Genomic DNA, 25,010 nt, shown 5'->3' with positions numbered 1-25,010 from the left:
GAGGGAGCACATCCTGTGGTTAATAAAAGCCTCTCCATGCCCATTGCACATCCTTGTCCTGACACCTTTGGGAAATGAAGCTGCTCCTCCAGTTCATCCCTTTGAGGAGATGCAGGCAGTGAAGCAGCTCTCATAAAATCTCTTTGCAATGCCCACATCCCATCCCATTCCCAGGAAGGATTTCTGTTGGGTTGGGTATGCAGATCCCAGCACCCACACCTTTATCCTGTGTGAGGAGTGGTGTCATCACCTGGAAAAACTTGGGGCAGTGGAATTAAATACTCATCAAGGTTTGCAGCTTTGCTGCTTCAGCATCACTTAGAAACAGAGTAAAAGAACTGGGATAATTTCACTTTAATAAACTCCAAAGGGATTATTCCTAACCCAGAGAGGCAGTGGGATAAACTCATCTTTCTGCTGGTTACCTCAGCTCCAGCACTGATCCCACTGCTCCAGTGCCTTCCTTTGCACATTCCCAAAGCTTTCCCACCCTCCTCAGGGAGAGAAAGTAAAAATAAAAAGCTTTTACATTTTTCTTCCTGTCATTTTGAGCAGGAAAACTTCTCATTGTTCCATCAGCCCAGCAGCTGAGAGTGGATTGTTTTGTTATATTCAGGCTGTGTGTGCTGGAGAAACAAACATGCAGGGAGGGGAATTCTTTAATGAGAAGCCCTAATTAAACTGGAAAAAGAGGTGCTTGTTCCTTCTGCACAGAGAGAGAAGAACAAACAGCATTTCTCCAGGCTGGGTCAGTCCTGCCAGGGGAAGAATACCATGGATGCAATCCAGGCTTTATCCAGAATTTAATGGCCAAAGAACACAAAGGTTCCTGGCTTCACTGTCCTTCTTCCAGAAGGGAAAATAAATCCCCTTGGCCCCCACGTGGTTCCTTGTGCCATGGCCATCCCCATTCCCTCCCTGAGCTGCTCCCCTCATTAAACACAATTAGCGGGGTGTGTGGCAAGTGATTAATTCCCAGTGACTTCCCAACCTGTGCTCCCACAGAAATAATGGGGAGGAAAGGTTAAAATCAGATTTCTGCTCTTGGATGGCTTTTATGGAACAGCTGTTCCTGGGTGGAGAGGAGTTCATTGTGGTTTCACTCCATTAATGTGAAGTAAAACTGAAAATAACTGTCAATGCCAGGTCCCTGCCCAGGCTCAGTCACTGTCACTGTCACTGTCACAGTCACTCACTGGGATCTGTCCCCTCTGTGGGCACCTGGACGTGAGAAGCAGAGGGAAACTGAGCCAAGTGCTGGATCTGTGCCCCACCAGCAGCTCAGCCCTTGGGAGGAGTGGGAATGAGAGCAGAGGGATTTGGGATTGGCTGCACATCATGGCCTGGGCAGGTTCATGGTGGGAAAGGTGGGATCTGACAGGCCCCATTCACCTGTCACAGGTGAGCTGTCACCTGGGAGCCATGGATTGTGACCCCATCCCTCAAGGATCCATCAACTGTGACCTCATCCCTTGAGGATCCATGGATTGTGAGTTCATCTCTCGAGGATCCATGAACTATGAATTCAGTGCTTGAGGATCCATCAACTGTGACCCCATCCCTCAAGGATCCATGAACTGTGACCCAGTCCCACAAGGATCCATGGACTGTGACCCCAATCCTTGAGGATCTATGGACTATGAACTCATCCCTCAAGGATCCATGGACTGTGACCTCATCCCTTGAGGATCCATGGATTGTGACCCCATCCTTCAAGGATCCATCAACTGTGACCTCATCCCTTAAGGATCCATGGATTGTGACCTCATCCCTCAACGATCCATGGACTGTGACACCATCCCTTGAAGATCCGTGGACCTTGAGTTCATCCTTCAAGGACCCATGGACTGACCTAGTTCCTTGAGGATTCATGGATTGTGACCCCATCCCTCAAGGATTCATGGACTATTACCCCATCCCTCAAGGATCCATCAACTGTGACCTCATCCCTCAAGGATCCATCAACTGTGACCTCATCCCCTGAGGATCCATGGATTGTGACCTCATCCCTCGATGATCCATGGACTGTGACACCATCCCTCGAGGATCCATGAAATGTGACCTCATCCCTCAAGGATCCATCAACTGTGATCCAGTCTCTCAAGGATCCATGAATTGTGACCCCAATCCCTTGAGGATCCATGAACTGTGACCCTAATCTCTCAAGGATCCATGAATTGTGAGTTCATCCCTCAAGGATCCATGGATTGTGACCCAGTCCCACAAGGATCCATGGACTGTGACCCCAATCCCTCAAAGATCCATGAACTATGAACTCATTGGTTGAGGATCCATCAACTGTGACCCCATCTCTCAAGGGTCTATGAATTGTGACCCCAGACCCTCAAGGATCCATGGGCTGTGACCCCAATCCTTCAAGGATCCATGAATTGTGACCCAGTCCTTCAAGGATCCATGAATTGTGACCCAGACCCTCAAGGATCCATGGGCTGTGACCTCAGAAGACCATGTAGGGGACAGGTCCTCCCTCAAGGAGCCATCACCTGGGGCCGGTCACCCAGAAGGGTGGCAGCAGGTCCTTTCCTGGCCTCCAGCAGGAGCTGGTGGCTTTCATGGCTCTGCTGGGCAGAACCGGAGCAATTCCAGTGAAATTGCTTTTTATCAAGGAGTGATCATCCAGAAGGGAAAATGGAGGGCACTCTGTAGTGCAGAGGAGTGGAGTGTAAAGCACTTCACCCTGCCCTCCCCTCTGGGAGCAGGGAATGAATTATTAACAGGATTTATCGCCTCTGTTTCCTCATCCCAGGGCACAAACCCTCACAGAGAAACGGAAATGGAACCGGAGCTGTGGCTCCTCTCACCAAACACAGCAGTTACAGCAGGAAAAAATATTGATCAGGAGATTTTTACCTCAGGAAAGGCCTCAGGAGAAAATGGGCTCCAGCTGAGTCCGTGCCCAAGATGCTGCTGGGCTGGTTTGGGAGCCAGACCCCAAACCAAAATCCCACTGCTGCTGGCAGGCTGGGGTCCTGGAGTGGGGAATTCTGTGCCCTGCCCTGCCAGGGATGGCCCTGCCTCCCTGCAGTGTTCTGGGGAGAAATCACAGGCATTTGGGAGGCTGAGCATCCACCTCCTCCCTCCAGCACTAAAATCCTTTGGGCTTTCCCTGAAACCTCTCCTGGAAACAAACCCAAGCACAAAGCAAGCCTAGCTCCAAGGCAGAAGGGAAGAGAAAGGACACAATTCCCAGTGGGAGCAGCAGCAAGGGCAGGAGACACAGAGGTGAAAAATGACAACAGAGTCAAAAAGTGACCACAGAGGAAGCAGCTGCTCAGGAGGGAGGGCAAAAAACAAAAGGCAGCAGGAAGGGAGGAAATCCAGGCACATGCAGGAAATCCTGGGGGATTCCCAGCCCAGCATGGAGGGGATCCCATGGCTCATGGCCCAGCTGGCTCCATTCCTCCCCTCTGCTCCTCCCTGCACGTTTGAACCTGGGAATTTCCTTCCAAACCTGGTGGGTCCCTTTGGTTCTCCCATCTCAGCCTCCTGTACAGGAAAGGGACCAGGAGCATCCTGAGCCAGCAGTGCCACAGGAGCTGTCCCTAAAGGTTCTGGGCTCTGGATCCCCAGGCAGGGAAGGGCAGGTTTGCTTTCATTGCCAACAAACACCCACACGCAGAACTGGGATGGGATGGGATGGGGTGGGGTGGGATGGGATGGGATGGGGTGGGGTGGGATGGGATGGGATGGGATGGGATGGGATGGGATGGGGTGGGGTGGGATGGGATGGGATGGGATGGGATGGGGTGGGATGGGATGGGATGGAATGGGATGGGGTGGGATGGGATGGGGTGGGATGGGATGGGATGGGGTGGGATGGGGTGGGATGGGATGGGATGGGATGGGATGGGATGGGATGGGATGGGATGGTGTGGGATGGGATGGGATGGGATGGGATGGGATGGGGTGGGATGGGATGGGATGGGATGGGATGGGATGGGATGGGGTGGGATGGGATGGGATGGGATGGGATGGGATGGGATGGTGTCCCTGGAAGCCACGCAGGGTCCAACCCCTCCCATGAGCTTTCCTGGCCCAGCCATGAGCTCACCAGGGCCACAATGGGATTTAGCTCCAGGCACTGCCATCCCTGAGGAGTTTCCAGCATTCCCGACCAGCTCACCTGCCCCATGGGAACAGAAGCCCAGGAGATGCCTGGTTTGGTTTTGGGGTGTCCCAGGGCCAGGAGCAGCAGCAGCTCCGTGCTGGGCCCCTCTCCCAGCCCCAGCAAAGAGGCACCGAGACGCTCCCAAGTTAAACTCTCCATTTATTGGAACCTTTTACAAAAAACTCAACATTGTGCTCGTGTCGAAGGAGGAGTGTTCCTTGTCTCTCAGTTCCTGTTGGATTTGAAATCCTGGTGCTCACAGCACCGTGGGCACAAGGGGAGGGCAGGGGCCGTGTCACCTCGGTCGTTGCTATTTACAGCGGGAAAGGCCTCGCTCCGTGCCCGGGGGAGCAGCAGAAACTCTGGAACAGGGAACAGGGGCAGCTGCCAAGAGCCCTTCCCGTCTCCTCAGGGCTGGGATGGTGGAGGCCACGGGCCCCAGGAGCTGGGATGGATCATCCAACCAAACCTGAGCTTCGGAGTGACCCTGGGATGCCCTGAAAATCCCGGGAGAACCACGGGTGGGAGCAAGGAAGGATGTTTGGGATGGTGGCACGGGCAGGAGCACTCTCTGGAAAAGCCCCCTCTCCTCCCAGGTGCTGGCATGTCTCAGGAGCAGAAAGCTGGGTGTCAATCCCAATCCTGTACTCCAGGGGGTTCCGTGGTGTTTGGGATGATTTGGGAAAGAGCTGCAGCAGCTCTGGGAGGGGCAGCACCAGCCCTGTGGGTGGGGAAGATGTTCCTGCTGGCATTTCATTTCCCCACAGAATTCCATCCCTCCCTACGCTGCTGCTGCTGCCCAGGTATCTCCCAGGAGCAGCCTCTTTACCCCTTCACCCCAAATCCTTCCCCTTTAGGGGCACTCAGCAAGGAGGAATTCATTCCACAACACGCAGAGAGATCCCACTGCACATCCACTGCACATCCTGTCCCTGCTCCAGCACAGTGGACAGAGGGACCCTCCCAGCAAAAAAAACCAGCTTGGGAAAAGGCCAAAGAGAAGGAGGAAGAGCAGCTGGATTTGTTCTGATGATCCCTGATCTCAACTGGCCTCAAATCAACACTCAGCAAGGGAGAGCAGAATTCCCAGCCTGGGGCTCTGACTCCCTGAGCATCCTGAGCCCCAGGACACCCTGGGAATGCCAACGCTTCCCATCCCATCCCATCCGTGCTCCCCCAGGCTCTCACTGGAATAACATTTCCCTTTGTATTTGGAAAGCTGAAGGCTGCTGAGCAGTGCCTGTGCTGGATGTGTTGGATGAAGTTCAGTCCATCCCACATCACTCCGTGCTCCAGGAGGGCTGGGAAGGCAGAGCTGACCCCGGGCCTGGGCTGTGCCTGAGCCACGGCATCGCTGCTAATGAACCCCCACTAATGAGGAAGGAATTAAAGCCCTGGAGGAGCTCAGGGCCCTCAGGATTGCTGGAGCTGACACAGCTCCTGACCAGTGCCACATTCAGAGAATCCTTCCAGGTGTTCCAGGGCTCACAGGAGTCTCCCATGGCCTTTTTAAGGAGACTCTGAGACTTCACGTGCTGCATTTTGGGCATCTGATGTTAAAACAAAAAGGGAATGGAAAGGGGAAAAACAACATAGGAAAAGATTCCTTGATCCATTTTGCTGTGGTCAGTGGTGCTGGTGAAGGCACGAGCCGTGGGCTCTGCTGGGAACAGGCTGCTCCTTCCCTCCCCTTCCCACAGAGGAGGTGTCAGTGCTGATAGGAAAGCCTGGGGAGAGGAGTTTGGAGAGGCCCCAGAACGTGGTGCAGGAGGAGCACAGGCAGGGCTGACCTTGGGAATGAGCCCAGGAGCTGCTGCTGGACCATCCCTGCTCCCACACACCAGAGACACACCAGGATGACATCCAGGAAAACCAGGGACATCGAGGTGACCACACAAGTGTCACCTTCCCACCTACCCAGCAAGAGCTTCTCCAGGCTGCTCACAAACATCTGGGATGTGCTGAGGGTTAACACCACATGAGGGCCAAGCTCTGCCCTTCCCTCCTGTGCTCCCCTCATGTCCAGTGGGCCTGAGGCTGAGCTCGGGTGGTCACAGTGTGGCAGCATTTTGCTCTGGAGGAGAGGAACCAGCTCCAAACCCACGCTGTGAACCTGATCCCAGCAGCATCTGTGTGAAGATGGGATTCTGGGAAACTCCTGTTGGGATTAAGCCTCAGACACAGCCCAGAGCCAGGCTGTGAGGATGGGCTGGGGTTAAGGCAGCTGAGCTGAGGCCCACGGCAAACCCGACACGGGCACGGAGAGCTGTGGGATGGGGACGAGGCAGAGTGGGAATTGCAGCTCTGGCACACCCAGGCTGAGCACAGAGAAGGGTCAGAGCCTCCAGGAGCCCTGGCTGTGCTGCAGGTGGATCTTCCCTAAGCCCCAGACACGCTCCCTGTCTTTAGAGGATCAGCAGGACAAGGTGGGAAAGACACTGAGACAGCAGCAACTGAACCCCCTGGGCTGCAGCACAGGAACGGCACAGGGCCAGAGCTGGAGCCAGGCAGGACCATCCAGGCCAACCCCACCCCTGTCCAGGGGCTCAGGGTGGGGAGCAGAGCAAAGGGCTCCTCACCTGGTGACACCTGAGAGGCCTCAGTAGCAGCCACAGGCAGGAGCAGCCAGGATGTGGTGGGTGGGAAGGGCTGTGCCATGGCAGGAAGGATGGGGACAGCAATGCTAACAGGAGCTGCCCAAACACCTCCAAGCTGGCCTTGCTACAGCACCCTGGGATGGGCTGAAGGGTCCAGAGGGGAAAATGGGGTCGGGAGAGGGGAGGGAAAAGAAAAGAAAACAAAAAAAGCGCCTCACGTGGCAAATCTAAAACACTTTCATTTTAAATAACAATAATTATAATTAAAAAGAACGGCTGCCCTTGGCTAGCGAAGGGGCAGAGCCAGTGGCCAGCGAGCCATTCCTCAGTGTATGATCCGTGGGTGTGTCCTCACAGGAGCCACGGGGTCCCATTCCCTGTCCAGGTGTGTCCTCACAGGAGCCACGGGGTCCCATTCCCTGTCCAGGTGAGCCACTTTGGGAAGAGCCCATCCCAATCCAGGCTGGCCCATTTCCCACAGCCTTCTGCACTCACAGCCCACCAAAGCAGCCCCGTGCCGGCCTCTCCTGCCTCAGCTGGGAGCTGGCAGGGTCCAGCTCTCCCATCCTAGATGAACTTGAAGCATTTGGTCTTGTCGTGGGGCAGGCGGGTCTTGAAGAGGACCGAGTCGACGCGGAACTGGGTGTAGAGCAGGGGCATGTACCCGTACACCTTCACAAAGAAGTTGATGCACTTGTGCCGCTCGTGGAAGTGGGAATCGTCGTGGGACAGAGCCTGGGGACAGCCGGGGCAGCGGAAGGTCCAGCGGGAGGTCACCTGCCAGGAGGGACAGAGGTGTCGCTGCCATGCTGCCCACAGAGCCCAGCCTGGCACTGCCAGGAGGGACAGAGGTGTCAGTGCCACAGCCCAGCCAGGATCGACAGAGGTGTCAGTGCCACACTGCCCACAGAGCCCAGCCTGGGCACTGCCAGGGTACTCGGATACAGAGGGAACCTCAGCATGGGTTGAGTTGGAAGGGAGCTCAAAGCTCATCCAGTCCCACCCCTGCCATGGCCAGGGACACCTTCCACTATCCCAGGTTGCTCCAGCCTGGCCTTGGACACTTCCAGGGATCCAGGTTCAGCCACAGCTTCTCTGGGCACCCTCTGCCAGGGCCTCACCACCCTCACAGGGAACAATTCCTTCCCAACATCCCATCCATCCCTGCCCTCTGGCAGTGGGAAGCCATTCCCTGTGTCCTGTCCCTCCATCCCTTGTCCCCAGTCCCTCTCCAGCTCTCCTGGAGCCCCTTTAGGCCCTGGAAGGGGCTCTGAGCTCTCCCTGGATCCTTCTCCTCTCCAGGTGAGCACCCCCAGCTCTCCCAGCCTGGCTCCAGAGCAGAGATCACCAGAACCTTTCACCAGACAGGGAATTCAGTCTGATCAATCCTGTAATGTCAAACCTCACTTCACCTGCTCTGTGGCAGATTCCAAAGGCTGAGCTTTCCCCCTGGATCTGGATTTCCCTGGAGCAGACACCACCCACTTCCCAAGCAGAGCTTCTCCAGCAGTGCCAGCCCTGGGACAAGGCCCTGGCTGCCGGTGCTTTACCTTGATGGGAGGTTTCCTGGTCAGGTGGGACACCAGGAAGTTCATGGCGATGTCCTCGCAGTTGATGTACTCGTCCACCATGTCCCTGATGGCCTGGGGCATCACGTAGGAGTACAGGTAGGCATAGTACTGCAATGGGAAAGGCACAGTGTCCCCAGGTGCCCCACAGGTGACAGTGGGACATGTGGGGTGTGGCTGGCTCAAAACTCAAGGACCCCAGTGGAGACGTTCCCCATAATGGAGTTGATCCCACACCGGGATCCACAGCAGCAGCAAATCCCCCACAGCCACCACCCTCTCCTGGAAGCTCAGGAATGGAGGAATGGGGGTTCCAGCCCCCTCAGATCCTGCTCTGGATTCAGCATGGCAGGAACAGCCACTGGAGATCCTTCCCAGTGCCCTCAGAACCAGGTTCTGGTTGTGTTGTTTCAGTTTGGAGAAGGTGAGGGGGAAGGAGCAAAAAGCTCCCCTGTCGCAGACATCTTTTATGAAAAATCCTTTCTTTAGGACTTTTCCTCCTGAGAAGCTGAGAGGCCTCAAGAACAAAATGTAAACAATGATTATCTGCTGCTGTGGAATGCAACAGGTGCATCTGTGATTGGTCTCATGTGGTTGTTTCTAATTAATGGCCAATCACAGCCCAGCTGGCTCAGACAGAGACCCTGAGCCACAAACCTTTGTTATTCATTCCTTATTATTCTATTCTTAGCCAGCCTTCTGAAGAAATCCTTTCTTCTATTCTTTTAGTATAGTTTTAATGCAATATATATCATAAAATAGTAAATCAAGCCTTCTGAAACATGGAGTCAAATCCTCACCTGTGATGGTGGTCACAAGGGTTTCAAGTGAAGAGAGAGATGAGAATGTTGATTCCATGTTCAGAAGGCTTGATTTATTATTTTATGATATATATACTACATTATAACTATGTTAAAAGAAATAGAAGAGAAAATTCTCAGAAGGCTAGCGAAGCTAAGAATAGAAATAAATTAATGACAAAGATCTGTCTCTCAGCAGAGAGCGAGACCCAGCTCTGCCATGAGTGGTCAGTAAATCTAAACATCTACAGGACACCAATCACAGATCTACCTGTTGCATTCCACAGCAGCAGATAACCATTGTTTACATTTTGTTGCTGAAACTTCTCAGCTTCAGCAGGAAAAATCCTAATGAAAGGATTTTAATGAAAAGATGTCTGTAACAGTCACCTCTTACCTCAGCCTGAGACCCCTGTGAACACCGTCACACTCCCCCATTTGTCCTTAAAAAACCAAAAACCCCCAAATCTGCAGGCTCAGGTGTCTGTGAGCAGGAAGGGGCAGCCCTGGCGGGGAGGTCTCACCTTGTGGAAGAAGGCAGCACCAGTGAGCACCATGGAGAGCTCGCAGGAGTAGTTGGAGTTGTAGAGCCAGGACTGGTGCGGGATGTCCCAGGCGTGGTAGCGGCCCGGGAAGCCCACGATGCGATCCCTGGCCTCTCTCCACACCCTGCAAACACAGAAATGTCCATCAGACACTGACCTGGGAGCCCACCAGAGCTCCTGAGGGGCTGCAAGGGGTGCAGGGTCTGTACATAAAGGAGTTGGCAACTGCTTATCCAAGGAACACCCAAACAGCAAAGAGGAAAAGTGTTAAACGTGCTCCTGTCCTAGAGCACAGTCTATGTGCAGGGAAAGGGCTCCTAACCCATAAATCAGGGATTCTGTAGCTCATAAGGCCTGTTCTGGAGGTTTAAATGAAAACTAAAGCCAGAGCAGCCCAGGCTCAGCCTGGGAGGAGCCCAGCATCTCCTGGTCTCTTCCCCAAATTCCTGGGACTTTCCATCCCCCAGCAGCTCAGTAAAGCCAAGATAACATCAGCCTCCCTCAAGGAAAGCTTCAAGGCCAGGTTGGACGGGGCTTGGAGCACCCTGGGATAGTGGGAGGTGTCCCTGGCCATGGCAGAGGTGGGACTGGATGAGCTTTGAGTCCCTTCCCACCCAATTCCAGGACTCTGGAAATTCCACAATTCCCTAATTCTGTGAAAAGCTGCTGAGAGCTGAAGGCCCCAGTGTCTCCCGAGAGAAGACCTGGATTTCCAAGGTGCTGGCTCCTCATCCCAAACTGCAGCTCCCTGGGCTCTGGCCCCACAGGAAAAGCCTCCAGAGCCCTGAGTGCCTCCCTCACCCCGACACGTGCCCACAGCCCAGCCTTGGGAATGAAATCCTGAATTTTGCACGTGGAGCGTGGGATTGTTTACTGCTCTGCTCTCATCTGCAGCTCACGCTCCTCCAGAGGAATCCCCCAGGAGAGCTGCAACACTGGCTGCAATAATTAGGGAAAAAGTCAGTGCCTGATGCCTGAGCTGGGAAACAAACCCAGCTTGCACAGGCAGGGGTGCTCGGCTTCCTTTGGATCCTTCATTCCCCCTCCCTGCTGCTCAGTGCCCAAGCTGTGACCCCAGACTGCATGGAGAACTCCCTGTGCACACACAAGGGTTTTCCCTTCTTGCCAGGCACAAAACTGGGCAGTAAGTGCCATTTTTGGGGTTTTTCCCTCATTTGGATGTTTTCCCACAAGCCCTGTTCTGGGAGAGCTACAGGAGGAGAGCAGAAGATTCCCTGAGCTTTCCTTACACTGATGGAGCACAGACGTGTTTGTTGTTCACTCCTCCACCCCAATGAATGAAACTCCAAGATAATCCAAGGAATCAACACCACCAGCAGCTTCCCTGGCTCTGTCCTCCCCCCAGCACTTGTTTGCTGCAGTTCCTGTCAATCCAGGGTGATTGTTTAGAAAAGCTGGAAGTCAAAACCATTTATTCCCTTTCACTTCTCCCACATCTTCGCTTTCCTCCCAGGTCAGCCACTAAAACCAGGATTTCTCTGGAGAATCGTTCTGGGGGTGCTCAGAGAGCTGCCTCCAGCTCCCTCCTGAGTGGCAAAAACGATGCTTTTGGCCCCAAAAATCAAAGCCTGGAGCAAAGTTTTGACAAAGCACAGTTGCTGTGGGCAGGGGTTCACTCCAGCAGCTCCTGGGAGTGTGTTAACACAGGGAGGCTTTGTGGGAGCTGTGTGTCTGTAATCAGGGACATGAGTGAGATTAACACAGGGCACTTAATGACCTTCATTTGATGCTCTCCAGGGCTAATCAGCAAAACAGAGACCAAAAAAAGGGGAGAAAACAGCCCAGTTTGGATAAAGAGCCTGGAATGGGGCAGGGAAGGGAAGCCAGGAATCCTGACGCCTCCTCCTGCACTTTAATCCCTCTCACACCTCATTTCTCATCTCTCTGAGGGAGCCTGGTGGGTTTCCAGGCATTTTGTGCCTTTGAATCCCCCTCCCAATGAGGTTTTGGTCCCCATGTCCCACCCCCAGGCAGCTGCTGGGTGTTCTCTGATGGGAATGGCAGCTCCTGCTCCTTGAGGCTCCTTGTGGCTCCTTGTGGCTCCTTGTGGCTCCTTGGGGCTCCTTGGGGCACCCTCAGTCCCCAGCAGCTCCTGGCAGGGAGGGAGCTCTGGCTGCAGGAGCAGCTGGCACAAACCTCCCCAGCAGGAGCCCCCTCATCCCTGTCAGCAGGAGATTCTGGCAGCGAAAAGTCAGGGAAAGCTGGAGCTGGAGCAGAACAGGGTGGGAGCGAGAGCAGTAGAAGCTGCCTTTGGTGGGGACATCATCTGCTTTTGCTGTGGGACATCTTCTGCCTTAGGTGGGGACATCATCTCCCTTTGGTGGGGGACATCTACCTTTGCTGAGGGACATCATCTGCTGAGGGACATCATCTGCTTTTGCTGAGGGACATCATCTGTCTTTGCTGGGGGACATCATCTGCTGGGGGACATCTTCTGCCTTTGCTGAGGGACATCATCTGCCTTTGCTGTGGGACATCTCCCTTTGCTGAGGGACATCATCTGCCTTTGCTGAGGGACATCATCTGCCTTTGCTGTGGGACATCTCCCTTTGCTGAGGGACATCATCTGCCTTTGCTGAGGGACATCATCTGCCTTTGCTGTGGGACATCTCCCTTTGCTGAGGGACATCATCTGCCTTTGCCTGCTCTGCCCAAAGAACTGTCACACCCCAGTGTCACACGGAGCAGAGGGTGGCAGCCACCACCACCACCTGAGCATCATCCTGGCCTTGCCTCTGGCTCATGGATGGAGTGAAATCCTCTTGGATTTCTTTTCCAGGCCCTGTCCACTCTAGCAAGCCACAGACCTTAAAACCATTCAGGAACCATTTCAGCGTAGTAAAAACTGAAGAGTTGGGCTAAGAAATGTGGGAAATGGGGTTTCCTCACTGGGATCAGGTTCCCCACCCCATTAATGTGTGTTTCTCCACAGAGCAGAGCTGGGCAGCCACAGGAAGGGACATGCCAGCCCTGATTGTGTCCCTGGCTGCTCCCTGGGCAGATCCTGACCCTGGGGAGCAGCAGTTTGTGGGTAAGGCTCTGCCAGCCCTGATTGTGCCCCTGGCTGCTCTGTGAGCAGATCCTGGCCGTGGGGAGCAGCAGTTTGTGGGTAAGGCTCTGCCAGCCCTGATTGTGCCCCTGGCTGCTCCCTGGGCAGATCCTGGCCGTGGGGAGCAGCAGTTTGCGGGCAGGGCTCACCTGAAGCCGAACATGATCTCGTCGTGGCGCAGGTGGGCGTCGTCGTCGATGGACAGGATGGCCTCGGTCTCGATCTCGTCCCAGGGCAGGAACCGGTTGTTGAGGCTGTTCTTCTCCGTGCGCACCACCTGTGGGGGACAGGAACAACAGGGACATTTATGGGGCTGCAGGGAACAAGGTGAGGGTTTGGGGCAGGGCTGTGGTGGCCCTGATGACCTCCACGTGGCAGGGACATTTGTGGGGCTGCAGAGCCCAAGGTGAGTCTCAGGGTTTGCGTTGCTGAAATGGCTCCTGAGGTATTAAAGAGGCTTTTTTCCAAGCCCTGCGACTGAAGAAGTCGAGATTCCTCAGCTCTGGTTTTCAAGGTTGTTTATTTTCTCTTATGTATTATATTCTTTCTCCAACCTGCTGAGGTTTGTCTGGCAGGTTGGTTTGTGGCACACTGACCACCCTTGTGTTAGGTTTTTATACTAAATAGTTAGCTTTTTATACTAAAAACTACCTGTACTTTATTTACAATAATTTTCCAATACCTATCACCTATGTTAGACAGTCTGTCTCTACTCTAAACCAATACAGAATTGTCACCATCACAGCAGAAGATGGAGGCCAAGAAGGAGAAGGAGAAGGAGAAGGAGAAGGAGAAGGAGAAGGAGAAGGAGAAGGAGAAGATGAAGAGGATGAAGAGGATGAAGAAGATGAAGAAGATGACGAAGATGACGAAGAAGAAAGACACACCCAGATTCCTCCATCTTGCCTCTTGAACTCCCACTGTAAAAACCCCAAAATTCTACTTTTTCACCCTGTGATAAATTCACTCTCATTCTACTCAAACTCCTGTGGCTTGCAAATCTTCCCACAAAGTTGGTAATTGTTTCCATGGGCTAAAATCAAAGGCACAGGTGTTTGTGACTCTCTGCCAAGGTCTCTGAGCCTCCTGCCAGGGTCTGGAATCACCCAGGGCAGGCAGAGGAATATTCTGGGTTCTGACAGGTGAGGGTTTGGGGCTGGCCTGTGCCAGCTGTGGTGGCCCTGACAACCTGTGACATTTATGGGGCTGCAGGGGACAAGGTGAGAGTTTGGGGCTGAGGCTGTGCCAGCTGTGGTGGCGCTGATAACCTGTGGGTGACAGTGACATTTATGGGGCTGCAGAGCCCAGGGTGAGGGTCTGGGGCAGGGCTGTGCCAGCTGTGGTGGCCCTGCAGCTGCTGAATTGCTGCTGGTACAGTCCAGGGTAAGGAAGCAAAAAGGACCTTGGCATAATATCCACAATGTTCTATTCAGATGTTCAGGTGCCAGCACTCACCCAGAGGGGCTGAGTTTGGTTCTGACCCTGGTCTTGGGGCAGTACAAAGGTGAGATCCAGACAGGGAATAGAGAGGAGAGGCTCAGGGACACAGGAACAGACACAGGAACAGGGGAAGGAGCCAGTGGGGTCTGAGAGCTTTTTGAGGGAAGCTTCTTGTGTCTCCCTAAAGCAGGGAATGTCCCCCAGGGTGTCCCCAGTGGCCCTGGGGTGGGGAGTGCTCCAAAGCCACAGAGTGTTGGCTCAGCCCAGCAGCAGCTCCTGCAATTCCCCCACCCCAGCCACACAGCTGGAAAATCCCACTGAACTTCCCCCTCTTCCAAGAATCACGGAACAGAGTCATGGGGCTGGAAGGAGCACACCAGGATCATCCAATGCAGTCCCTGCACAGACACCCCAACCATCCCACCCTGTGCATCCCTGAGAGCATTGTCCAAATGCTCCTGGCACCTTTGGGAATGTCACATTGGGAATGTCACCATTCCCTGGGGAGCTGTTCCAGTGCCTGACACCCTCTAGGGAAGCACCTTTTCCTGATATCCAGCCTAACCCTCCCCTGGCCCAGTTTCACATCATTCCTGACAGCCCCACCCACCCTGGATCCTTTCCCCTGCTGATCCAAAGTCACTTTGTCCATCCCACATTTCCCAGCCCATTCAATCCCTCCAGTCCTTTCCCTGCCTCTGCTCTGAACAATCTCCATTTCAAAAATTAAGCCCAGCCCGGTGAAAAGACCAAAGCACCACAGCAAGAGAGCTCCATTAAATAAGATCACATCTGATCCCACAAAAAAGCCCACGCTGAAACCATTAACAGGGGAAATATTTGTATCGGGATCTGCGTGACAGCTGGGATGATTAAATTCCCATGGAAAGCCAGCCTTGGAGCTTTCATCTGCTGACAGCTCCAGGGGGGATGGAAAACTCAGCAGGAACATGTTGAATGTTGAATATTGCACTGAAGAGCCATCAAAAGCACCAACAATTCACTGCAAGAGAGCAAACTGGGCAGCTCCGGGCTGTGGAAAAGCAGGGCCAGAGCTGAGGCAGCAGCATTCCCACCCCAGGAGCTCTGTGGTTCCATCAGGACATGGAAAAAGCAGGGACAATGTCGAATTCCTGATCCTGCTCCTCCCCAAGGTGGAGAAGCATCACAAAACGCAGCTCAGTGGCTGAAGGGTTATCCAGAGGCAGCAGATGCTCCCAGGGGCTCCTCCTCTGCCTGGGAACTGCTGGAAAATGGGATGCAGGAATCGGGGTGGGGATGGGGTGAGGAGGGGAGCAGGAGGAGGCAACTCCACACTCCGTGCTCAGCTCTGGGAAGGACCTGGATCTGCTGGAGTGGGAAAACTCCAGGGAGAGCTCAGAGCCCCCTCCGGCGCCTAAAGGGGCTCCAGGAGAGCTGCAGAGCGTCACCGTCTCATTTTCTGGAAAAATCTTCTCTTTGCCCAAGATTCTTTTCCTGGGAAGCTGAGAGGCCTCAGAGAAAAATGAAAACAATAATTATCTGATTTGCTTCTCCTGTGTTTTGCTGCTTTGGAATGTGTTTGGACATTGTTTATCCAACAGGTGATGGTTTGATTGGTTTCTGCTGTGAATTGTTTTGACTCATTGGCCAATCATGGCCAAGCTGTGTTGAGGCTCTGGAAAGAGACACGAGTTTTCTTTAATTTGTTTTTATTATCTTTTAGCCTTCTGTAAGTATCCTTTCTGTATTCTTTAGTATATAATATATTCATGTGAATTGTTTTCACTCTTTGGTCAATCACAGCCAGGCTGTGTCGAGGCTCTGGAAAGAGTCACGAGTTTTCTTTATTATGTTTTTATTATCTTATAGCCTTCTGTAAGTATCCTTTCTGTATTCTTTAGTATATAATATAGTTTTATATATAATATATAATATAGTATTCTTTTATATAATATAGTATCATAAAATAATCAATTAGCCTTATAGGAACATGGAGTCAGATCCATCATTTCCTTCCTTCATCTGGGAACCCTGCAAATACAAGAGGAGAGGGACTGGGGACAAGGGATGGAGGGACAGGACACAGGGAATGGCTTCCCACTGCCACAGGGCAGGGATGGATGGGATATTGGCAAGGAATTGTTCCCTGTGAGGGTGGTGAGGCCCTGGAATAGAATTTCCAGAGAAGCTGTGGCTGCTCCTGGATCCATGGAAGTGTCCAAGGCCAGGCTGGAGCAGTCTGGGATGGTGGGAGGTGTCCGTGCCCATGGCAGGGGTGGGATGAGAAGAGCTTTGAGGTTCCTTCCCACCAAAGATCATTCTGGAATCCTCAAAGTCACCACCATGAACCTGCTGTGAGCCCCAGGGCAGAGGAGCTGGCACTGGGAGAGCTCTGCCAGGAGGGTCCTGTCTCCCAGAGTGGGAGAATCCCCCTTTCCTCTCCAACACCAACGCTGCTCCTTGGGAATTGTCTCCCCTCAGCTCCCACCCCCTGCCCTGGTGGGTCTCACCCCCAGAGAGCCCAGAGGGGCCATCTCCAACCCTCTCTCTGGCCTTTTCCAGACTCTGAGGTCTCCATCTCTCCCCCAGCACTGCTTCTCCTGCCCTTCCATCATTTTAATGACCAACTTTGCCACAACATTGCTCCTTCATGGCCTCGAGCCAAGAGCTCTGTCAAACCCCAAGGACAGATTCCCTCAGCCCTGGGAGTCAGCAGATTCCTTCCCAAGGAGATTCAAGCAGGGAGGAGGACACAAAATCCGCCAGAGAATCCCAAGAGAGACCCCAGAGAACAACAAGAGAGACCCCAGCCCATCAGCAGCCCCACCTCCCCTCACAGCACGGGCTCCAAACTCAGTGGTGGGTCCTGCACCAAATCCCAATTCATCCAGATTCAAACCCACCCCAGACTGTGCCCTGCTTGACTTATTTTGGTTATTTTTGACTTTTGTTTGGGACTAATTGTCTTTAAAACCTTTTGCCATCAGCTAAAAGGCCCAGAGCTCAAACCATGAACCTCCTGAGCAGTTTGCCCAAAGCTGAAGGCCCTGGCAGCACAGGCAGTCAGAAATTCTCCTTCCCAAGGAGATTCAAGCAGTGAGGAGGACACAAAATCAGCGAGAGAATCCCAAAAGAGACCCCAGCCCATCACCAGCCCCACCTCCCCTCACAGCAAGAGCTCCAAACTCAGAGCAGAGCACCAGTGGTGGGTCCTGCACCAAATTCCAGCCCCTCCAGACTCAAACTCACCCCAGACTCTGCCCTGCTCACCTTATTTTGGTTATTTTTGGCTCTTGTTTGGGATTGATTCTCTTTAAAATGCTTTGCCATCAGCTAAAAGGCCCAGAGCTCAAAACCATGAACCTCCTGAGCAGTTTGCAAAGTTTGGAGACACCTAAAATGCCTCCAAGCACCCAACAGACCGCATCAGAAGCTTCTTCTCCTTTTAGAAAATCAGTTCCAGGTGATTCAGTTCCACACCCTGGGATTTGTTTGATTTGAGGAGCACAAACCCCACAAATCCACAACATCCATTTCCTGCCAGCATTTTGTTGTTCACACACACGCTGGACAAATGGATCTTAAAAAAACCTGAGAGAAAACTAAACCAGAGCATAAATCCAGAGTCTGCCCAGCAATAATGTCCTTTTACCAATACTTTAAAACACATTTTTATACATAAACACCCAAAAAAAGCAGCAAAATCAATACCTTCCAGCAACCTCCTTGCTGCTGAGGCTTCATGCTTAAGCTTTAAATTAAGCTGTCACATATCATTGGATGGTGGAAACACGAGGAATGCCCGTGCCCTTGGAGAAGTTCTGACAGCTCAGCTCAGTGAACTGGATTGATTCCTGGGCAAAGAGCAAACCCTGCAAGAACCTGGGTGCCTCACTGCTCATGCCAGGGGAAAAAAGCCTGGAGGATGCCCTGAGGAGAGCTGGGTAAACTGGGGAGACACTGAATGAGCTCTCAGGTAAAGGAACCATTTCCATCTTTGCCAAAAATGAGAGATTCTACCCAAAAGGGCTGGGGGAAAAATCAGGGTGGGGTGGGGACACCATGAGCTCCCTCTGCTTCTCTGAAGAACAGGACTCGGATCCTCTCCATGCAGAAAGGGTTAACTCAGATCCTGCATCAGAAAGGGTTAACTCATTTCCTGGATCAGAAAGGGTTAACTCGGATCCTGGATCAGGGGTTCTTGGTTTTCCCATCTTTTACAGAGATGGGGCAGCTGAGAGGCTTTTAAACTATTTTATTCCATTTTCAGTCTCGATGAAGGGTGAGACATAAGAGATGTAAAGCTCAACACCATTCCAGCAGAAGCCACCCTATTTCCTGGTTATACCTCAGAAATGTTTCCCAGCTTTTGCCACACAGTGCTGCTAACACTTCCAACACCAATCACCTCTATTTTTACCCCACAATGCATCTTTCACTGCTCTAATTCTCTAAAATATCTGGTGTTTCTGCAAGGCCATATTTTGAAACTTGTAGAAACTTGTTCCTGGTTCAATCTCTCTCTCAACAATGTCATCTCTATTCCATGGCCTTCCTAAGGCAGCTCACCTTATCTCAAAGTTTGCACACAGATGTACAAAACTGTGGGCTTTCTGTCAGGAAATTTTGAGAATTATTTTTAATAATTTTGAGAATTATTTATAGATCCATTTCTCACAGTGGGTGATCAATCTGACCAGGCCAGGCTTGGAACTTGGCTCCAGAGGTGCCACCATTGCTGATCTTCATCCCACCCACATCCTCGTTCCCACCTGAGCCGGGTCACTTCCCACCCTCCTTCCTCAAGGCTTCTCCAGCTCCCCCATGTGCACATGTGGGGAAGAAATCAATTAAAAATCAGACAATCAAGGCTTAACAGAGGTCAGGGAGGGCTGTGTTGGAGGACTTTGGGAGATGGCAAACTTGGGAAAAGGGAATAACTAGTCCCAAGTATCCCTGAAGCCACCCTGCCACATACATCTATTTTCAACTCCTCAATTTTCAACCCTGAATTTGGCCAAATCCAGACATGTTTTGATGAAGAAATTTGCCTGGATTGGCACTTGAGACCCACAGACTGAGATTCACCAGGATCTCTCCTCTACACATCAGGCACAAGTGCTGGGATTATTGACAAGGCTCCCTGGAAGGAGGGAAGGGTGTGCAGATCCATCAAGTGAATAAATCACATCCTTTATTCCCACTCCTGCTCCCTCTGCAGCCGAGGTGTGAGATCAGACTGGCACCTGCTGCTCTGCAAATGCAACCAGAGATGGGCAGGAGGAACACAACAACTCTGCCTGGTGCCACCAAACAGCATCTCCTGGAAGCTGGGTCATTGTTTGGGAGTGAAGCTCTCAGAACGAGTTTGCACTGAGCCAAGCAGCAAATGTGGGGTGTGAGACAGGGACAAAGAACTTCCTCCTGGAAAGGGTGGTTGGGCATTGGAAGGGGCTGCCAGGGAGGTTTGGAGTCCCCATCCCTGCAGGTGTCCCAGGAAGGGCTGGACGTGGCACTCGGTGACAAGGTGGGGATGGGTCACAGCCTGGACTCAATGGCCCTGAAGGATTTTTCCAGCCTGAGTGATTCTGGGATTCTGATCATTCCAGCCTGAGTGATTCTGGGACTCTGATCATTCCAGCCTGAGTGATTCTGTGATTCTCTCAACATCCTGGCTCCAGCAGGAATTCTGGCACTGGGCAAGGTTCCATATGGAAGCTCCACCCTGAGGTTCCCTTTGCTTTGATCCTGGTGTCTCTGAGCTCATTTCATGGAAGGACAGAAGAGGCAGAGCCCAGGCAGGCTGGCTCCATGACAAGCAGCCAAGGCCAGGTGCCAAGGAGAAGCCAAAGGAGCTCTGTCGTCACCAGAGATGCCACCCAGAATCTCTGCAGCCATTCCCAGTGAGGTGACATTGCAGTAAATCCCGTGAGCCCGAGCACGGCCACATTTTAAACTCCATTTTCCCTGTGTTTTATCACTACCTGTTCTGGGCAGGCGGAGCTGCTCCACAGGAGCTGGCAGGATCACTGTGGCTCTCAGCCCAGATCTCAAACCTGCTTGGCTGCCCCCACCAAGGACAACCATGGTGCTGCTCATTGAAGGTTTCCCAGTGCAGCCTCACACCCGCCCTGCCCACGCAGAACCTTTTCCCTCCTGCCAACCCCAACTCCCACCATGAGAAAACCCTCAGAGGACACAAATCCATCCAGCTCCTGCTGGCCAGCATCCTGCTCTCCAAAGCCAACAGATCCAGGCCTTCGGCTCAGCCAGGAGTTCCTCATTTCATGAGAAATGAAATAATCTGGACTCGCTCGATACAACACGAGGCTCCTCCAGGCACATTGGCAGAGCCTCACGGGCAGGAGGAGATGGGATGCCAGCATGGCATTTCCACCACAGCCAAGCCCCTGGGATCATGCCTTTCCTCCCCAAAATTGTGCTTTTTTTCCCAACACAGACCCAAAAACTCGAGGAAATGAGTCTGGCACAGCACAGGGCTCCAGGGCGTTTGTGGCAGCTCTGGATGAGCTGCAAATCCAGCAGGAATTGCTGCCCTGCACTTTGACACTGTGTGAGCAGGGTGTCAAAGCTCCTGCCAGACACACTGCCAGATATCTGAGCAGGCTGGCATTTTATAGCAAAAAAAAATAGATGTTGTTTTGTGTTTGTGATAATGAATGTTTAAAAAACCTGGGACGCAGAGGTGAAATCGCAGATACACAAAAAGCAGCTCTGAGGTGTTTGGTAGGACAGTGACATTTGGGTGCTGTCCTGGGGTTAACACACTCAGATCCTGATAAATCAATAAATGGCAATGGCTGGGACCCCAGCTCCTAAAGGCACATCCTGAGGCACATCCTGGATCCTCCTGCATCCAGACAAAGCCACAGGGAATGTGCTCCTCTCGTGACTGGTCTGTCCCCACCAACCCCCCTCACCATTCCCAGCTTTGTTCCAGGGCTGGATGAGTCCCAGGATGTGCTTGGATGGAGCTGTGGTGTCCAAGGGGGACATCAGTCCTCACCCATCCCATAGAAATCCTCTGGATTTTCAAAAAAATCCATTTATCCAAGCATCCAGCCCAACCCTGACCCTGCTAGCAGGATGTTTCCTCAGTCATGCATTGCCTGAGGAGCTGTCCCTGCTTTTTACAGTGGTTTCCCCTGGCAATTCTTCACCTTCTTGTTTTCCCTTTAATCCTGCCTTGTAAAGATGGATTGGGAAGTTCCTGTTATCCCTTTCTCATGTATTAATTATTCCCTGCTCCTTCCTCTTCACCTTGAAACAGCCACAGCCCCTCCTTTACGCCCTGAACCTCCAGCTTTGCTACCTCTGACTTCGAGCATTTTCAAACTCTGAATTAAAAGGATTTATAGACTATTTTAAGACTCATCTCCAGAGGTATCAGAAGGGTGTTTAGCTCCAAAGCCATGCAAAGGCAGCGCAGGCTGAATGTAAATTGGCAAAACAGAGGCATTTTAAAAATACGTGTAATTAAATAATGCAACATAAAACCCAGCATAAATTATCCCCTGCTGAGAACAAAACCACACAGGAAGAGACCGTGGAAAGGCTTTTTTTGTGATGCTGTGTCCATGCACAGAAAATGTGCAAACACTTGGTCTCCCTTTAAACTCCTCAGCTGAGATCAGTGGGTCGCTCGTCTCCGAGAGGAGCAAACAGCTTGAGATCCAAATAAAACTGATTATTTATTCATTTTCGTACAGGAGCAGCTGTGCATCTTCCCAGAGAAAGGAAAGGAGAAGGATGCTCCCTTTAACATGAAAGGGATGCAGCAGACACTGATTTTTATTCTCTGTGTGTTGCTGTTAGTGGCTGTGCAATTAGAGATGCACACAGAGCTGGTTGTCCAATTAGATTTGTTTTACAATTAATTGTAATTATTTGGCTCAAAGAAGGTCCCTGGGATAACACACTGTCATGTTCCAATATTTCCACTGCTGCAGCTCATTCCCTTCTCCACTTCCCAAAATTCCTGTGTGTGCTTTTCATGAAAGCTCACAGGGAAAAACTGCAGAGTGCAAAGCTCGTGATCCAACCTCCACTGGCAGGTCTGGGACCACGAGCCAGATTTATGAGCTGCTGTTTGCTGGGAAGCCAAAAAAAAAGTCATTTCAAGAAGAAAGAGCTCGCTCTTTGGGGAGTTTTGATACTGATAACCCAAATCTGAAACCCAAATCCAAACTGAACCTGGCAGTGGAGGTGCCCCAGTGTGATGTCCCGACAGATGCCACTGTCCTTTCCCAACTCTCTCCCAAGCTGCAGCTGGATGAACCTGGCTGTTTTCACCTGGCAAATCTTGAAAATTCCAATGGAATTCTGCCCAGTCCCAGACGCCAGGGCTGAAACACCCCAGGGTGACAATGGATGGCAGCAGGAGTGTCCCCAGCACAGATTCAGCACCAGCAGGACATCTGCACACTGTTATTTGTCAACTCTCAACTTCATCCTCTGTGCCTCTTCTTCCTCTCCAAATACCCCTTGGCTGCTGTAGTGGCAATTTTAACATCAAAAAGATTGTTCTGATGGAATGGGGACACCTTCCTCACACTGCCTGTACCAAACCCACTCTGCTAATATCAGGTAAAACACAGAGATGCCAGTTGGGACCAATGATGAGAAAGAGAACACACAAAAAGAGGGCAGGCAGCAGCTCCTAACTCCATCCAAAAGGTGCAGTGTCACTGCCTGAGCTCAGGGATGAGGGATTCAAACCATTTGTGGGTAGCAAAAACCTCCCAGCCTGGTAAATACCAACAGCTCAGGCATGATGTGCGCAGCCAGTGAGCCTGGGGACAGATCCCACCCTCCTGCTTCAGACTGGACCCAACTCAGCAGATTATTGTCAACTCTCAACTTCATCCTCTGTGCCTCTTCTTCCTCTCCAAATACCCCTTGGATGTTTAAGTGGCAATTTTAACAGCAAAAATGTTGTTCTGATGAAACCTTCCTCACACTGCCTGTACCAAAACCACTCTGCTAATATCAGGTAAAACATAGAGATGCCAGTTGGGACCAATGTTGAGAAAGAGAACACACAAAAAGAGGGCAGGCAGAAGATCCTAACTCCATCCAAAAGGCGCAGTGTTCCTTCCTGGAGCTCAGGGATGAGGGATTCAAACCATTTGTGGGTAGCAAAAACCTCCCAGCCTGGTAAATACCAACAATTCAGGAATGATGTGCGCAGCCAGTGAGCCTGGGGACAGATCCCACCCTCCTTTGACATAACTCAGAGCCCTGGGATTGAGCAGGAGTTTGGCTGGGCCAGCTGCAGATCCCTGGAGCAGAGAGCGCCTGAGGAACACATCAGCTTGGAGTGACCCCTGCTCTGAAGTGGCTCCCAGCTCCTGGATCTGTTTTGGGAATCACAGGGAAGCTGCCACAAGGAACTGGCTGGGAAAGCCTGGCCTTATTTTGGCCAAAATATTCATTTTCTCTGCCTGCCTCACTGTCCCACTGGAGCACTCAGAGCTGTGTCAGGCCAGGTAGGAGCCCCTTGTTATCCTTGAAGAGCCAAAGGAGAGCCTGGAACAGCCAACAAGAGCCCAAGAACCACTCACAGGCTGCAACTCCCCTGTCTGATTTCAATAAACACTCAAAACCCCAAAACTTGTAAAGTTTGAAAGCCCAGATCTCCCTCAGCTAATTCCTGCACCTGTGATTTCCCTGGAAAAGGCACATTGGCAGTGCCCTGATCCCCGCTGAGCAGCCTGGCAGCAAACAGACTGGGAGCTTGGGGTGGATCTGAGAGGGGCTGCCACATCTCATCTGTGAGACAGGAGATGGAGAAGTCAGGAGGGGGATCAGGAGCCCCCCTGACGTCTCCTCCCCTTGCCAGGACATCAGAGCCAGGCCATGGCATGGGAGGGAACCCAGCAACTTCCATCCTGGAGCCACAGAAACGCACAGCAGAGAGGCAGGGAAGAGCAGAGTGCTGGAAATCCAGGGGCTGTGATCCCAGGGGATTATTGGAAATGCCTCCTTTCTGCTCACTAAGTGAGGCAGAGCTTATCTTTCCACACTTTGCTCTTTGGCTCATGGCCCGGCTGCTTTAATTACCAGCGGCTTTAGTCAGTGCAAATCCTCTGTATTGTTGTGCAATTACTCCTTCAGCAGGTTCCTCCTGGAGATCTGTCAGACAGGATTTCCACCACAGCAGGAAAACAAAACACCTGACAGAGCAGGTGCCATTATTTGTAAATTTGTTCCCATCGGTGCATCTCATTCTTTGGAATGCATCACACCCAAGGATGCTCCGAGGTGTTTCCAACATTTCAAAGCTGCTCTGGCCCATCCCACAAAGAGCTTCAGTGCAAACATTTGTGTCTGAGGGCATCCAAATGAACATCACAGCCCCACAAAGGGAGGAGGGAATTGGAGTCAGGCTGTAACTCACTGAGCAGCTACTAAAAACCTGGAATATAGACTCTGATACAGAAGCAGAGCCATCAAGTTTGCAGGCAGGTTATTGTTTTGATGGGAAGAGGACAGAGGATTTATTAATGTTTATGTGCCTGGGAGCAGCAACCATAAAGCACTCAGGCACATAAACTCACTTCTGGCTTCCAGGTGGATTCCAGGCCAGGAGCCTTCCAGGGATTTCTGAGATCTCACAGGGGAAGCTCTGGGTGAAATGAAGCTTTGCTGCCCTCAAATCCACCATGCAGGGATGAGAGCTCCTTTAAGGAACTGTCCCAGTGCCCACACCACAATCCCCAAATTGGCATTTTGTCCCTCGTTGTTCCTGTTGTTCCAGGAGCACAACTCATTGAGATCTGCAATTTCCATCACCTCCAGCAGCAGAGCACAGGGTTGGGATGTCCCCCTGAATGTGGCCAAATAAATGGAGAGGCAT

General features: G+C 52.1%; 1 protein-coding gene across 3 annotated transcripts in view; it reads right to left on the bottom strand.

Annotated features, from left to right (window-relative positions):
* Positions 1 to 6,940: 6,940 nt before the first annotated feature.
* EXTL3 (exostosin like glycosyltransferase 3) overlaps positions 6,941 to 25,010 on the bottom strand; it is a 150,477-nt gene continuing 132,407 nt past the window's right edge. For all 3 annotated transcript variants that reach the window (XM_054291807.1, XM_054291806.1, XM_054291808.1), the window contains 4 exons: positions 12,859 to 12,986; positions 9,619 to 9,763; positions 8,277 to 8,405; positions 6,941 to 7,503 (listed from right to left, as the gene is read on the bottom strand). In XM_054291807.1, coding sequence (XP_054147782.1) covers positions 7,294 to 7,503; positions 8,277 to 8,405; positions 9,619 to 9,763; positions 12,859 to 12,986 — 612 coding nt within the window. In that variant the 3' untranslated portion in view covers positions 6,941 to 7,293. The remainder of the gene's footprint in view (positions 7,504 to 8,276; positions 8,406 to 9,618; positions 9,764 to 12,858; positions 12,987 to 25,010) is intronic.

This window comes from Melozone crissalis, unplaced genomic scaffold, assembly GCF_028551555.1.
Source record: "Melozone crissalis strain CALT ecotype California unplaced genomic scaffold, PUWL_Pcris_2 ptg000106l_1, whole genome shotgun sequence".
Lineage (NCBI taxonomy): Eukaryota > Metazoa > Chordata > Aves > Passeriformes > Passerellidae > Melozone > Melozone crissalis.
Note: the sequence above shows the minus strand (reverse complement) of the source record. Positions and strands in the feature narration are given on the sequence as shown.